Below are 17,243 nucleotides of genomic sequence, written 5' to 3'. Positions count from 1 at the left end.
GGTGATTGGATCAGGATATTTAGGTATTTAGGAGCCCTATAGACAGCCTCGAAACAATCACCTATTTGCATTTAGACAATTACAAGTAATGCAAGATGTAATGCTTGGGATGAAAGTTGCGGGGAAGGGGAAGGAAGGAGATCTTAAAAAGAAAGAGGAGAGAGAGATAAGTAGAATAGAGAAGAATGGAAAAAACAATAAAACTTGAAAGGGGAAAGAAAGAAGGAAGGAAAAGAAAAAAAACTAATAAAATAGAAAATAAAAAAATAGAAATAAAAAAAAAATGAAGTCTTAGAGATCCATTTTCTTCTCTTCCAGTAGGCGGAGCTGTGCCCTCCGAGCCGAGATTCTGCCCTCTATGTGCTGGCAGCAATCCATGTAAGGCGGTTCCTGGGAGTCTCTCAATCCTGTTAGTCCAGAGCCGTTTCTCTTCTCCGGCCCCTACCCCCCTTCCTCCTATCAGCCAGGTAGACCCTCCCCCCCCACCCGCTCACTGGAGGTGCTCTCTAAGGATTTGGTTACACTTGCAGGCCCACTGCGTGCCCTATTTCCTGAAAGACTGAGCTCTCTCTGTCATTCATTCAAACCGCAGTGCTGTGGAGCGGTGCTCTGGGAATGACAGTTTAATTTCTCTGAAGCCCTTTGGTGGGCACGCCCCCTGGAACTGGAGGTTAAGACCTTGGGTGTCGCCGCTGGTGGTAAGGGGAGTTGGGGATCCAGAAGCCCCTCTGCTTTCCTGGGCCCCTACAGTCATGCCAATGCTGCTGGCGGTAGTGGGAGTTGGGGGTCGCAAGTCTCCTCTGTTTTCCTTGGTCCCTACAGTCACACCCATGGAGCTTTGGGTCAAGATTTTTGAGGTTTCCTGGCTGTATGTATCTGGTGTGGGTGGGAGTCACATACCTGCTAAAGCCGATTCTGCTGGGAAGGAATCCCATCTGCCAAACTCTAGTGATGTCACCTCTCTGCTATGGCGGGCCCCAGACTCCTTGCCAGAGTGTCCAAAGGGAGGGGTGGGTCTGGCCTGCCTCTGGTCTGACCCAGTTGGTTTCAGTTCCAGTTCGCTGTTTCATGAAGGCTTGGTTATCGACCTCTTCATAGGGTCTGTATGCTGCGCCCTGGTGAACCACCTCCTACTGTGCTAGTTTTCAGTGGACACAACATCTTTATTTTTATATGGTGCTGAGGATTGAACCCAGTGCCCTGCACATGCCAGGAGAGTGCACTACCGCTTGAGCCATATCCCCAGCCCATTGTTAGCAACTTTCTTGAAAACAAATTGATCAAAAAGGCACAGAATTCTTTCTGTACTCACTATTGTGTCCCATTGAGGTGAATATATTTTTATGTCAACACTCATGTTTTTTACTACTACACATTCATAGCAGATTTTGTAGTCAGGTAATCTGAAACTTCCAGCTTTGTTCTGTTTGTTTGATTGATTAGGTTCTTCTGGGTCTTTTGTGGTTCCATATGAATGTTAAGATGTTTTTATTTCATTTCTGGGAAAAAAATTCATTGGAATTTTAATAGGAATTTTATTGAATTTATAGAATTCTTTGCAGAACATGAGCATTTTAGCAAGATTGATGCCTAAAATTCATAATTGTTTGGTATCTTTAAATCTGTTATGTTTAATTATTTTCAAAAAAGATCTTAAATCTTTATTTATAAGAATTTCATTTTCTGCATCTATTAATAATGAGGTGGTTTGAGGATTACCTTATATATTCTAAAGGTAGTAAGTAGAAATACAACTAAATTTGGTATATTGATTGTTTATCCCACAACTTTAATAGATTTGTTTACTACAATCCTTTTCTGCTGAAGTCTGTAGGAGATAGATGTGCTCTCTCTCTCTCTCTCTCTCTCTCTCTCTCTCTGTTATTTTTTTGCTATAAACTTCTGTCTTAGACCTATATTTTATGCTTCCCTTTAGTTTTGATGTGATATGTGACCATTTCATTTGTTCACATGTTTTTAAATTTTCATTTGGATTCTTCTCTATCCCATTGTTTGTTTAGAATTGTGGTATTTACTTTTCATACTTTTGTAAATTATCTTAAAATTCTTAGCTATTGACTTCTGATTTCATACCAATGTTGTCAGCATAGACACCTGAAATTATTTAAAGCTAACATTTCACAGGACTTGATTTGTGGTCTATATCTGGTCTATCCTGGAGAATGAACTACCTGCTCTTGAGAGAATGTGTGTTCTGTTGCTGTTGGATGGAATTTTCTGTGTGGTTTTTTAGGTCCATTTGCTGTTATTGTAGACTACGGCAGATATTTCTTTATAGATTTTTGTGTCTGCATGATATGTTCATTGTTGAAAGTGTAGTACTGACGTCCTTAATAATCACTGTATCACATTCTATCTCTCTTTGCAAAATCTTTCCCTCAATGTTAGTACACACATATTAAAAATTGTTAGGGTTTCAAGACTTAACCATTTTGTAATTGTATAATGACCTCCTGTGTTTCTTTGTACTTTGTGTATGTAATTTTTTTTATATAAGTTTAACCACCCTTGCTCTCTGGTTTCATTTTCACACATCTCATAATATTTTTAAGTGGGTAAATATTTAACTTTTTTCATATAAGAAATTGTTCTTTTACTCTATAACTTCCCATATTTCTTCTAGGAAATATAAAAGATATAAAATGTTTTACTTATGTATTTTATATTTTCTTTTATGTTGTTAGTCTTTCAATAAGTTTTTATATGTTTTATTTGATTTCAACAATTCTGTGGTATTTCAAATTTCTTTATTGATTTTCTGAAATTTTTATAATTGTTTAATCATTTCTTTCTATAACTAAGTTTGCTCAGCTTCCATAAAACTGTAATTGTGAATTCTTTGCCTGGTTGTCCATAGGTCTCCATTTCTTTGGAGTCTGCTTCTGGGGAAAATTTTGTGTTCATTGGGTAGAGGGAAGTCTTCATGGGTTTTCATGTTTCTTGTTGTCTTAAGTAGATTTCTGTGCATTTATTGGACCACTCAGCACTTTTAGACTTTATAGGGTTATTTCTGTGTGAAAAGATTTTACTCTGTATGGGTTTGTAAAAGAAATGACTGAAAAGGGTGAAACTATCCTGGCTAGCATGGGATCATTGAAGAGTGGAGCAGGGATCTTTGATGGCTAACAATTTAGGTGTTTGCCTTGGTGGAAACAGTTGATGTTCTCGGAGATTCTTGTTTCTTACCTGAGATCTTGAGACTCAGAGAAGCCCTGTTGGCATTGAGTCTTTCCCCATGGAGTATTGTGATAGTGGTGGCATGAGTTTATGATAAGTGATGTTCTCAGGAAGCCGTGGAACTGAGGAAAGAAGCATGGGCAGGTGCTGCCTTACTATAGATCTGTTTTCTCAGGTAGCCATGACAGAAAACCAAACTTAGGCCCACAGCGAGTGTCACTTACTCAAACTGTACAGAAAAACATTCAAAGGATTACCTTTATTTCCCACCATCTAAAGCCATCAGAATACTAGGTAAAATATATATCTACCAATCTGCTCTGAAGAACAAGTAAGTCTTTGACAATTATTATAATTCAGTCAACATCATTTTAAAAATTAATAACCATTTATATATTAACATTGTATAGATCAAAATATGATAGAATATCTGACTTTCATAATTTTTCTTCATTTGCTTACTTCTATATGACTCTAGTGACTCTCTTGTAAAGAAAATTTTAAAGATTTGAAAAATACTATTTTTCTTCAATTATATTTTTAATCTGGAATTCACAAAAGCTCTACAGAGTTTCCTAATGGCTGTCTTCATTTCTTAGTTTCCTAGAGTGTAGATAAGTGGGTTCAAGATAAAGGTGATAATGGTATAAAATACAGCAAGGAACTTATCCATGGAGTGGTTGCTAAAGGGCCAGACATAAATAAAGATGCATGGACCAAAGAAGAGAATGACCACAGTGATATGAGATGTCATAGTGGAACAGGCTTTGGACTGCCCAGTAGAAGAGAATCTCCTGATGGATATGAGGATCACAATAGAAAATAAGCAAAATAAGGAAACAACCCATGGAGAGCATGCCACCGTTGGCAACAATGAGTCTCTGTACAAAATATGTGTCTGTGCATGTTAGTTTGCTAACTAGAGGGAGATCACAGAATATGCTGTGCACCACATTGGGACCACAGAAAGGCAAGTTTACTGCAAAGACTAACTGAAGTCCTACATGAATGAGACCTGAGCACCATGACATCACTACAAGCAAAGTACAGAGTTTCTTGTTCATGATGGCCATATAGTGTAAGGGCTTACAAATGACCACATATCTATCGTAGGCCATGGAAACAAATAGTACCATTCAACATCACCCAGCACATGAAGAAGAAATGTTTGAGTGAAACAACAGCAAAAGAAAATAATCTTTTTTTTTAACCAAGTTCATAATCATGTTAGGGGTTGGCAAAGGAAGCAAAGGTCATATCCATAAAAGAGAGGTTTCCTAGGAATAAGTACATGGGGGTGTTCAAGTTTGGGGTAAAAAACACTGTAACCATTATAAGAAGGTTACCCAGTACAGTTCCAACATAGATAGCTAAGAAGAATACAAAGGGAATAACCTCTGCATCCTTGAAGACTGATTTAACAGTTCCAAGGACTCTGCCATGTTGCCTGCTCTTGGGTGACCTGTGGAGAGAAAGAAGAGATGACTCATACCATGAATGTGGCCAAGGTTTTTCATTCCTTTGGGTTTTTCAACATAATTCAAAAACAGGGAGAACAAAAGAAAACTAGACAGATGTGATTTCTTTAGACTAAAGAGTTTCTGTACATCAAGGGAAACAACTGACAGAGTGAAGAGATAACCTACTGAACAGAAAAAAATATTTGCAAACTATAAATCTGATAATGGTTTAATATCCAGAATATATAAGGAACTCCAAACACTTAATAATATAAAAAGACTAACTGATTAAAAGACAGACAATAGACTTATATCACAATAAGATATACAAATGGCCAACATACTAGAAAAAAAAGTTCAACATCACTTGCCATCAGGCAAATACAAATTAAAACCACAATGAGATATCCACTCCCTGTAATAATTATGGCTACTTAAAAAAAGAAAAAAAAAACTGAAGGTAAAAATGCTGGTGAGAATATAGAGAAAAAGTAACTGTTGCACACATTACATTTTCAAAATGTGAATTAGTCCAGTCATTATGGAAACCATATGGGGTTTCATTAAAAAAAATCAGTTGAACAATCACATCCATCAACTACTGGGTACATATGCAAAGAAAATGATGACAGAGTGGACCAAGTAGAAGAACAGTAATCATAATGACCTTTTAGGATAATGAATTGAACACATTAACATACTGAAAAAAACAGACACAAGATCATAAGACTTTAAAAATGTAGAAAATATATTTTCAACAAATTGTGATGGAAAAAAAAGGATATGGAAACAAAAATAACTCTAAAAAATTAAAAATTGGCAGTTACAGCAGGAGCAAGGTTTCAGAGAGTGCTGGGTACTCTAAGGTCAGGACAACCCCTGGCCCTGTGCTGCCCTGCGCTGCCCTGCGCTGCCCTGCAGCCTGGGTACCTTGCTTGTTTTCAGAAGTTTGGTCTCACTGGTTGGTACAGGCTTCTACCTCATCTGCTTTTGTCTGCTAAGGAGACTGGAGAATTACCAGAAAGAACATCCACAAATAGAGCTGTTATTAAAGATGATATGCAGCCTCAAGGATTCAATGTCTGGTCTGATTCATTTGGCAGATAGATAGACATAATTCCAATTTTCTAATTTTTGCTTTCATTTCATGGCCTTTTAAAGTCAAATTCAAAATAATTTTTCCCAATCCATGTAAGTTTTCTTCTATTAGATACATATTTTAAAAGACCAAAGGATAAAAATCACATGATTTTTTAATAAGTGCAAAAAAAAGCATTTTCATCTTTTTTTTTTTTTTTTTTTTTTAAAGAGAGAGTGAGAGAGGAGGGAGGGAGAGAGAGAGAGAGAGAATTTTTAATATTTATTTCTTAGTTCTCGGCGGACACAACATCTTTGTTGGTATGTGGTGCTGAGGATCGAACCCGGGCCGCACGCATGCCAGGCGAGCGCGCTACCGCTTGAGCCACATCCCCAGCCCAACATTTTCATCTTTTTAAGCGTATACTTGAAAAACAATTTACATAGCATATTTTACCTAATATTTTTACTTACAATATTTCTTGAATGTTTCCCTTAACATTCAGTTTCACAAATCCATATGTGCCATTTTACAATTCAATTTGTAGTTGTATAAGATATAAAAATTGTGTCTTTATTAGAAATATATAGGCTATCTACTTTTGTATCTATCCCACTCTATTTTATAATAATTAAACCTAAATTTGTATATGTATGTGAATAATATATTTCTAGAAATGTAATTTGAGGGTCAATGTTAGTGTTTGTATAGGTGTGTGCCTGGAATATTTCTGACTTTTACCATTATAATTTATGTACAGTTATAAAAATAAACATTAAATAAATAGCAAAAATTACTTTTAACATGAATAAACATATGAACACAATTAACATTATGATTCATAATATTTCCTTCACCTCATACTATGAATTTGCTTAAAAATGGCTGAGCCTTATCTTTAAGTGCCTGTGCATGTTTTCATATGAGATATTAAATTTGGAGAGAGTGTTGCCTAACACTTTATTATGATATAAGAGGTCCAAAGATTTCCATCTTCCAATGTTACTGTCCTTACTGCCGTTGAAGGATCAGTAGTCACTTACTCACTAGCTGTTTTTACTTGGCTCTTTTGCTACTGACACCAAAAGACCTGACAAGAAAAATTTGAGAGGAGGAAAAGTTTTTTGGGGGGATCCCAGTTTTAGAAGTCTTAGTCCATTGATGGATGACTCCATTCTTTGGGACCTGAGATGAGGCAAAAGTGTGTGGCAGAAGAAAATGGCTCAGGAAATGGCCATCAAGAAGGATAGATAGAGAGAGAGAAAGAGAGAGAGACAGAAAGAGAGAGAGAGAGAGAGAGAGAAAGAGAGAGAGACTCATTCTTCAGTGACAAATGAATGCATTAATTAGGTAACAGGTTCCATAACCCAGTCATTTCACCTCTAAGCTTTCTTGCATTGTCTCTCACATGAACTTTTGGGGGACATCAAATATATAAACCATAACATTAGCCTTCCAGACTTTGTTGCTTGACCACAAATCCAATTCCATATGTTTTCATTTTTGTTTTAGTAGCATCCCAATACTGGTACCTATTTCCATTTAAATTTTTATAGTTCTATGCATATTACAATATGACAGCAGCACAAAATAATAATTTTAAATGGCAATGCCACTTTCGAAAGATAAATTCAGACAAAGAAAGAAAAGATTTGTTACAAAACATTTTTGTTGAATTACACTGGCTAATTTGAAAACAGTCCACATGCAAGGGTTGGTGAAAACAAATCTATCCCTTGGTGGGAATAACTTCAAGGAGGAGTGAACACTTTTCTCTTCCAATTCATTCCTCCTAAATAGGGTTTATTCTTGATTCCTTCTAAGAGATTTCTTACAAAAAATTCTCATTGATTTATTCTATTTTTAAAAAATTATCTATGATTTCCTTTTGAGTGGCAGTTTCTGCTGTCAGAACTGAATATCATAGACCTGAAAAATCTATGAAGAAACAAGGACCAATTCAGCTTTTGTTCATGAAGGCTGAGGTATTCAAGATTGGGTGGCAGCAAAGTGAGGTCCTTCTTCCTGCTGTGGACTCTGTGGAGTCCCAAGGTGATGCTGGTCACTGCACTGTCTCTCTGTTATCATAAAGTCACCCATACAGTCATAGGGGCCCCACCCTAATGAGCTCATTTAATTATCTCCCCAAAGTACCATTGAAATACACCATAAACATCCAATTTGGGGGATGACATCTTGACATGAATTAAAGAGAGTACAACACCCACAGCGTAGCTGAATTTTCCCTACTATAAAGTTATTGGATTTTGTTTCTTTTTTCTCTATAAATCTTGAAGGTTGATTTAGTCAGCTTTTCCGTTCTCCTGTTACTAAGAGATTTGACAAGAACAATTGTAGAGGAGGAAAAGCTTATTTGGAGGGTTACAGTTTTAGAGTCACAGTCCATTGACAGCAGACTCCATTCCACAGGACTCAATGTGAGGTAGAACATCATGGCCTAAGAGTGTGGAGGAAGGAAACAGCTCACTTCATTATCAGAAAGCAGAGAGACAGGTCTCAACTTACCAGCTACAAATATATACTCCAAAGCCACGCCCCCAATTTCTTCATCCTCCAGCCACATCCAACCACTTCAGTTACCAGTTAATCCCTATCAGGGGGTTAATTCAGGTTAAGAGTCTCACAACCCTACCATTTCTCCTCTGAACCATCTTGCATTGTCTCATGTGTAAGCTTTTGGGTGATACCTCAAATCCAAACTGGAACAAAGGTTTTGTTTCAGTGTCACATTACTTTTCAAAAGATAGTTAAGTGTTTTCTAGAGCAATACATGAGGGACCAACTATCTTGCCTCCCAATGACAACTGTAGAGACTATATTTCTCTGAATGCTGTTAATAAAAATTCCTTTCTCTGGGATTTTTTTTTGTAATTTATATGTTTCATATTTTTTTATTTTAAGAAAATGAACTATTTTACTGTGTAATTTAAGAAACTATCTCCAATTTTGATACATAAATTATTTCCATTTTTATAAAAAGTATAACAGTGTGTTTTGTTCGCAATAACTAAAAAGACATAAATAAGTGGCGTATAGACCCTAATATTTTAGATAAACAAGAGAGTTCTGTATTCTGTAAAACTATTTGTTTTATACCAGGCCAGTCTTTTTCCAGAGAATTTTCTCTAACTAAAGTTTATGAAATATTGTGTGGCTAAATAAGTAAAATTTTAGGTATTCTAGGAGTTAGAGATGTGATATTATGGTAATAAGACATAAGGTAGAAAATAGAATCCATAATATTATTTACATATATAATATCTATACCTTTACTTCCTTCATTTTTTTCCTGTTTTCATTTCTTTTTAGGTAGATGTTTGATCATATGAAAAAATATATTGTTTCATAATTTCTGGGTAAAAAGAACTCTATTCAAGATCTAAGAATTATACTTAAAACCAGTCTTTAAGTTTTTAAAATAAAAGTCACCCTAGTACTTGTTAGGTCTATAGGCCAAAGTAACTCCATTTTGATAATCAGCACCTGTCCACCCAGGCAGGACCATCCCATTAGAGCCAACCTGATAGAGTCCCTAACTACCAAAACCACAGCCAAGAAATCAAATAACAATCACAAAATCAAACAGGTTATTTTTTAGCTACTCCATTGTACTTGACTATCTAGTTCAGCGGGCTGCTTCACATTGCAGAAGGGCAGCCTGGAAGATATTTTCAGTCAATGAATGTTTGCTTGAACTCAGAGATGTGTCTCTGATGGACATTTGTGCCAGCTAACCTAACAGTACTGAAGAAGGAAGCAGATGATTGCAGGACAAAATTCAATCTAAAAGAAACAGTCATGTTTTTCCCCAGTCCACATTGGTTCATAAGTGAAAACTATTCTTAGTGGAACATTAACATATCTTTAGATAAATTGAACCTCTGCTCCATCTTCTGTTATTCATTCATTCATCTTTGTTCATTCACAAGGAAATTGGAGAACTCCACTTCCCTGAGCTGGTGAACACATCAACTTCTTTCTAGCAGGAAGACTATGGCTGAATCAAGTTACAGAAAAGGACTTCTTCCTTTGATGACTATGTTTCTTAGTTTGGGAGAAAATTTGATATACATACACAGAAAAGTCATATGTTTTAAGCTGTGGTCTAAATCATAATGAACGGTCATTTATTAAAACCTTAGTTCCAGTAAAGAAAAAGTTTACATAGAAATAATTTATCCATGTATTGAAATTTATTTTGTTGCAAAGAAATAGAGAATTAGAAAACACAATCCATTAAAACATATTAGTGATTTAAATTTAACGCATAAGACAAACTTACAGACCAATTACAAATTATGGCAAAGAGGAGAATGAAACAAAACACAAATATATAACAAGATATCCCTTAAACCCAGCAATCAAGAATTTCTTTCCCCTTTTTCTGCTTTGCCTTTGGGGAATATAATTAGCCTCTGGCTATCAGAATGCAGAGTTGGCTAGAAATTAGAGATTTTAAAAAAGAGGTTTATGATAATGAAAAAAGACACAGTATTTGCTATGTCACAATTTTTGTTTTTGTTGTTGCCTATATGTTGAAAAGATCTACCCTGAACACTATTTAAAACCAGTACATTCTTTTGGCTTTGCTATTCTTTTTCTTACCAATTGACTTTTAATTCCTATTATATGAGAATTGATTTTCTGATACTAAAGTTCAAACTTCTAAATGATAAGATGGAAATTTTTCCCCTCATAAATGTACCTAAAATTATCACATTTATCAACTCTCAAATATTTTTCTCAAAGTTAAAAGTTTCCTTTATATACTTTTCAATCAGTATCACTAGACATAATAACTATTCTTATATCTATGATCAAGTATTAGTTATTAAATAAAGATAAACAATGTAAAAGACATGGTCTAGGGCCAAATTGAAATAGGGAACAATAAAGGCCTTAAAAGGGAAGATATGTAAGATTGATTTTCCAGGTGTAGGACATCAACCTGGAAATGTTCTGTTAGATTTTTTTTGCATAACTTTAGATTTTTATTTACCTTTAGAAGGCTTCATTGTACAGTTTCAATAAATTTATTGTCATTTAACAGATTCAGGATAAGAAGAAGAGCCACCTCACCTCCCTTTTTCACTTATCCACTTAAGAAGACAGAGCTGTATTAAATCAAAGGTTACTATCTCTAATTCCTCTCATTTAAATTCCTTTATTCATAATTTTTATTAAACAAGAGGATTTACCACATACATATTCTGAAGTCTTCACCTGTATTCAATCTCAGTATTAAACTTGCCACCTTTAATTCATAGGACTCCTTCATAAAGGTCTATCTTCAGTAGACACAGTTCGTTTTGACTCCACAATACCTATATAGACTGACACTTCTGTCTGAAAAGCTCTTCCTCTCTCTAATGTCCTATTATGCAATTTTCTTAAAGTTTATATCCTTGGTTTAAATATCTCATTCTCACAGTGGTTTTCTGAGAGCACTATGAGTAACAGAGATCTCTCACCCCACTCACCCCACTTCAACTTTGTAATCTTGTCTGGGACAGGAACTAGACATATACCACTAACAATGTATTATATTGCTTGAAAAAGAGTCCGGTTCTTAGCAACTATAAAAAAGGTTGCTTTGCAAACACTTCAATTAATATAAAGAAACATTGAACAATGCTTGTTATTTAGTATAAAACATATATTGACATAGAAAAAGTTTTAGTTATTATTACTGCCATTGATTTTGAATTTTAGGAAATGAATTCAGAACACAAAGAAATGTTTGAAATATTTTCCTAATTTTTATACCATTAATATAATTACACTGTTGAGGCCATAGAATTGAAGAAAGTTTTTATAAATTTCTAATTTAATACCACTGAGAAACCTTCATAATATTTATATATAATGGAAGATATTTTTAAGAACATTAAGTTAAAGAACACAACTGTAGAAGTAAAAATTTATCACCATCTTTGACATTCTTACTAAAGTAAATAGTATTCAATTTCATTCACCAAAATATTACAAAGATTTTATAAGGAAACAAAGTGTTTACATATTTTTGGTATCTTAAGTCTCCTGTTATAAAATGTTTGCTTTTCCAGGAACTGTATCTCTGTTATGAACATTTTAAATCAAAACACTTAAAGTACATTAATATATAGAATATGGCCGGAATTTAACTGACATCATTTAGTATTTTTATTTCAGCTACTTGATTAAGTACTTAAGACTCAAGTCTTTAAAATTGTAGAAGGCAGACAAATAAGCAAGAACACAAACAATATCTAAGGGAAAACACAGGAACCAATCTGTTGACTGCTCAGTCTCTTAATGGCTGCCTTCATCTCCTGATTCCTCAATGTATAAATAATTGGATTAAGGAAGGGGGTGATTATAGAGTAAAACACAGACAGAAACTTATCTACAGAATAACTATTGAATGGAAAAGCATAGATGAAGATAGCGGGGCCAAAGAAGAGAGTCACTACAGTGATGTGAGCAGAGAGTGTGGACACAGCCTTGGAGGAGGCGCTGGAGGAGCGCTGCCAGAGAGTGAGGAACATGATGATGTAGGATATGACCAAGAGGATGAAGCAGACCAGGGACAGGAGCCCACTGTCCGCAATCACCAGGAGCTCCGGGATATAGGTGTCAGTGCAGGCCAGCTTGATGACCAGAGGGAGGTCACAGAAGATGCTGTCCACAACATTGGGACCACAGAAAGGTAAACCCACTGTGAAAACCATTTGGCTTGTGGTATGAATGAATCCAACTGCCCATGACAGCACCAGAAACCCAATGAGCATCCTGTGGTTCATGATGGTCTGGTAGTGCAAGGGCTTGCATATGGCCACATACCTGTCAATGGCCATAGCTATCAAGAGAGACATCTCACCACCCCCAAAGAAGTGCATAAAGAACATCTGGACCATGCAGCCCCACAATGAGATGGTTTTGTGTTTTCTAAGGAAGTCTGCAATCACTTTGGGAGTTGCAACAGAGGAAAGACATAGGTCAAAAAATGATAGATTTGCCAGAAGGAAGTACATGGGTGAGTGAAGATGTTTATCAAATATCACAGAGATTACAATGAGGAGGTTCCCCACTACAATGGCTACATAGACAAGAAAGAAGATAACAAAAAAGAATATTTGAATTTCTTGGTAATGAGAAAGTCCAAGTAGGATAAACTCAGAAATACTTTTGTTTTTACTTAGGATATCCATATATCTACTTTTGTGAGTTTGTCAGAAGTTGTCTAAAAGAGAAGAAAACACAGAAAATCACAGAGAAAAATAAGACAGTGTTCTTATTCAATACTTCTGCATTTCAGTTTATTATTTATTCAGAACATCAACCCTTAAGTCTGTCTTCAGGATTCGCTCCAGATCAGACCATGGTTGAATTCTGAGTTTATTATGAACATAAAGAAGGAGTTTGAAAATCAATAATGAAGTACATTTTTATCTTAGAGTTTTGCAGAAATTCATTGACTGAAACATTCATATCCCATCTTCAGTATGCATTTAAAAAGTTTCATCATTGTCACATTAAAAAACAGTGTTCAAACAAAATATGCATTGTATATTACTGAAACGAACTATATGAGAGAATACTCATCATTAATTTAATGTTTAATGTTAATAAAGTTATATTGTTAATTGAAATTAAAGTCAGTATGTCAGGAAAGACAGTGGTTTTAGATTGAAATGATTCCTATTGCCTCTATAGACATTAATGCTATTCAGTTTATTTAGCCAACAAAATAATTGCTTGCAAGAGTTTTACAGAACTGGATTCAAAATCTGAAAGTGATATTTCCATTTAGTGCATAAATCTTTATACATCAACCATACACAGAACTTCCAAAATCACCACCTTAAGAATAGGATGTACCAAAGTTCATCATTATTGTTACTCAGCTTTTCTCAAAGAATTTGAGAAAAAAAAATAAGAGAGATGAACCATTAATTTTTGTTTATTAAAAGAAAAAAGAGACAATACCACAAAAATGTAGATGCACTGTGTCATGAAAGTTATTGTCCCCTTTGGATCCTGGTTTTTTCTCAATTATTTTCACAAAGGCTTATTTGAACTGAAGATTTTTCAGGATGAATTAAATCCAAGACATTGTGACACTGACTAAGGCGGACTAAGCTAAGTGAATTAAAAAACAACAACAAAAAAAGGATTTAAATTTAATGAGGTCAGGACTTGATCTACTTTAAGCCATAAAGTGCAGAGCCTCCCCTTTCCCTTAATGTAGGGCTCAATGCAATTCTTATTAGAGGCCTGTGAATTATTTCTAGAACTTTTCTAGTGTTTATCAGAATCTTATAACCAGAGCCAATAATGATTATTAAGAAAGAAAATTATATACGTGGAAATTTTTTTTGTAAATTTTAACCTGTAATCACATGATTTAAATGTGAAAATACAGTGTGTCTCTAGCTAACCACACAAAGCATGCAATTACATACCCTTCCCTTGCATAGCTAGCATTAACGCAAATATCTTATCCGAAGTGTCCCATATACCAACCATTATATTTCACTCCATCTTCCAGAGTTATGTAAAAATTAAATGAGCAGAATTTGAAAGTGGAAATGTCTGATTATTCTGACTGGCCACCAGGACTTTTGAATGTGCTTGTACTCTTGCAGTAAGCTATCATGTGCACTTCTTTCCTCTGGACAGCCTATATTTCTAGGAAGTATTAAATAATATACTTGCAGGAGCACATGAACCGCCAAACTATTGATTGTTTTCCAGTTGAATTAGTGTTTAAATAATTACCCATTTTTAGACTGTTTCTTAGAGATGTTAGATTTTCTCTTATGTCATTCCTCTTAAATTCTAATGAATATAACAATAGTATCATGTATGGTAACATGTTGTGACTTTCTAAGCTATGTATCAGGCATTTTATGCTTGCAGTCTTGTTATTTATCCACTTTTAAAAATTACTGCATGCCTTAACGAGAGTAGGTAAAGATTCTTATATCATGTGATAATATAAAACCATTCAATCTGATCAGTGTGGGCAAACAATTTAAACACAACATCTCTTTTCTAAAGATGACTTATTCAGCTAGTAGTATTAGTCAAATTTATTTCCATTTACTTAGCACTTTTCAATCCCCTCATTCTTTTAGAAATTTGGCATTTGTATTTATTATTTCGGTACACATTCAACTTCAAATAGTGTGGCATATGTAGTTTAAAGGTAGGGTAATGTGTAAGGTTCAGGAAACCTACCAGGTTGCACTTGGACTTTGGAAGTAACAACTTTATGAAATCCTGAAATGCTTAATCTTCATCATCCAGTGAACTTGTTTGCTCTGTTTAAAAGAGAACAGTATTTAAAAGTATCCATTGGTAAGGGACATATAGGAGAAAACAAATTTGATAGTTATTAGATCCCTCAGAGACTAGTGTAAAAATACACTGGAGATTTTTAAAATATCCTTTTGCCATTACAGAAAATGTGATTATTTTTGTGGTGAGAACACTGGAAATACATTCAGTAAGAAATTTTTAAGATGATAATATAAATTTTTAACTATAGTCTTCCTGATGTATAATAAACTTTTTAAATTTATTCCTCGTTTATAACAAAATTTTATGCTCTTTAATTAAACTATCTTTATCTCAGCCTCTAGTAACCACTTTCTACTCTGTATTTCTATTTGGTTGACTTTTTTCTTTCTGCATATAAGTAAGATCACATGCTATTTGTCTTGCTGTGCCTGACTTACCACATTTAACATGATATCTTGCAGGTTCATCCATGTTGTAACAAATGACAAGATTTCACCCATTTAAATTCTAAATATTATTTCACTGTTCATATATACCCACATTTCTTTATTCATTTGTTGATAAACACTGATATTGATTCTGTATCTTGGCTATTGTCAATAGTGCCAAATAAGCATGGGAGGGCAGAAAAATCTTCAGATATTGTTCTTTGGATACATAGTCAGTAGATAGGTAACTGGACTATGTGCAGCTCTATTTTGAATTTTGAGAAAACCCCCATATTTTTTCCCATTTAGGTTTACTAATTTACATTCCCTCAGTATTTTCCATTAATAGTGAATAAGAGTTCCCTTTTCTCCATGTTACTCTCATCTTTTTGATAGCAGCCTTTGTAACAAGTGTGAGGTAACAAGTGTGATGATACATTTGAGTGTATCATGATGATTAATGATAAAGGAGATTTTTCATATACATTGGCTTTTATTTTTATCCTTCTTTTGAGAAATTTCTACTCATATATACTGCCAATTTTTGAACTATTTTTTCTTAACATTGAGTTGTTTGGGATTTTTATATATTTTATCAGATGTGTATGTGTTGCCAATATTTTTTCACACTCTGGAATGTTTTCTTACTTGAATTCTTTGCTTTGCAGAATCTTTTAATTTGGCTCAATCCTTTCTATTTCTGTTTTTTTTTCTTGTTTATTTTCCTGTGTTCATATTCAAGGAAATATTGGTCAGAGTGATATCATAGCATTTTCTTTATTTTTGTGTTCTAGAAGTTTTAAAGGTTCAGCTATTGCCTCTGATTTTGTGTTTCTCTGAAAAACATATTGTACAGAAATGAACATAGACTTACAGAAGTTCATGAGACTGCAAAGACATTGTCTCACTATTTAAATATTTCTTGATTAATGAGTGTTTAAGTACTTACCATTTTTTGACTGTTTTTATAGGAATATTAAATTTTCTCATCTGTTGCTCCTCTTAAGTTCTAATGATTGGAATGAGATCATCAATATTTTATAGTAGTAACTTTCGGTGATTTTCTAAAGTATTTTATCCTTACAGTCTTATTATTTATCTATCTTGAAAAAAATGGCAGCCTAAAAGAAACATTTATTTATATTATATAATATAACATTATAATCAATTTTTAATGTTTATTAATAAATCACAATAATTTAGAGAATAATGCAACATATCTTTCTACAAATCTCGGGTCTCAACATTTTCATCAATCAATACATTATTTTGTTTTATCTGTGCTTGTTTTTATTTTATTTTATTTTTATTGTTGGTTGTTCAAAACATTACATAGTTCTTGATATATCATATTCCACACTTTGATTCAAGTGGGTTATGAACTCCTATTTTTACCCTGTATACAGATTGCAGAATCACATCAGTTACACTTCCATTGATTTACATATTGCCATACTAGTGTCTCTTGTATTCTGCTGCCTTTTCTATCCTCTACTATCCCCCCTCCCCTCCCCTCCCCTCCCCTCTTCTCTCTCTACCCCCTCTACTGTAATTAATTTCTACCCCTTGTATTATTTTTCCCTTTCCCCTCACTTCCTCTTGTATGTAATTTTCCTTTTTCAAAACTTGTCCTGAATTTTATAGTTAGAAGACTTCTTATTAGTATTTTACAGGATTTCATAAAGATTAAACATATATCCAGAGATTCTACTCGAAGTATTAGTTTGACCAAATAATTTAATATGTTCGAATTATAGAACACTTAAATTCCTT

At 34.3% G+C, this 17,243-nt stretch overlaps 1 protein-coding gene across 1 annotated transcript; it reads right to left on the bottom strand.

The window, feature by feature from the left end:
- Positions 1-12,005: 12,005 nt before the first annotated feature.
- On the bottom strand, positions 12,006-12,947 carry LOC113176181 (olfactory receptor 4K13-like). The gene has a single exon (XM_077800135.1). It carries the CDS (start codon positions 12,945-12,947, stop codon positions 12,006-12,008), a length of 942 nt encoding a protein of 313 aa, XP_077656261.1.
- Between the last annotated feature and the right edge of the window lie 4,296 nt (positions 12,948-17,243).

The sequence above is a fragment of the Urocitellus parryii genome, chromosome 6 (assembly GCF_045843805.1).
Source record: "Urocitellus parryii isolate mUroPar1 chromosome 6, mUroPar1.hap1, whole genome shotgun sequence".
NCBI lineage: Eukaryota > Metazoa > Chordata > Mammalia > Rodentia > Sciuridae > Urocitellus > Urocitellus parryii.
Note: the sequence above shows the minus strand (reverse complement) of the source record. Positions and strands in the feature narration are given on the sequence as shown.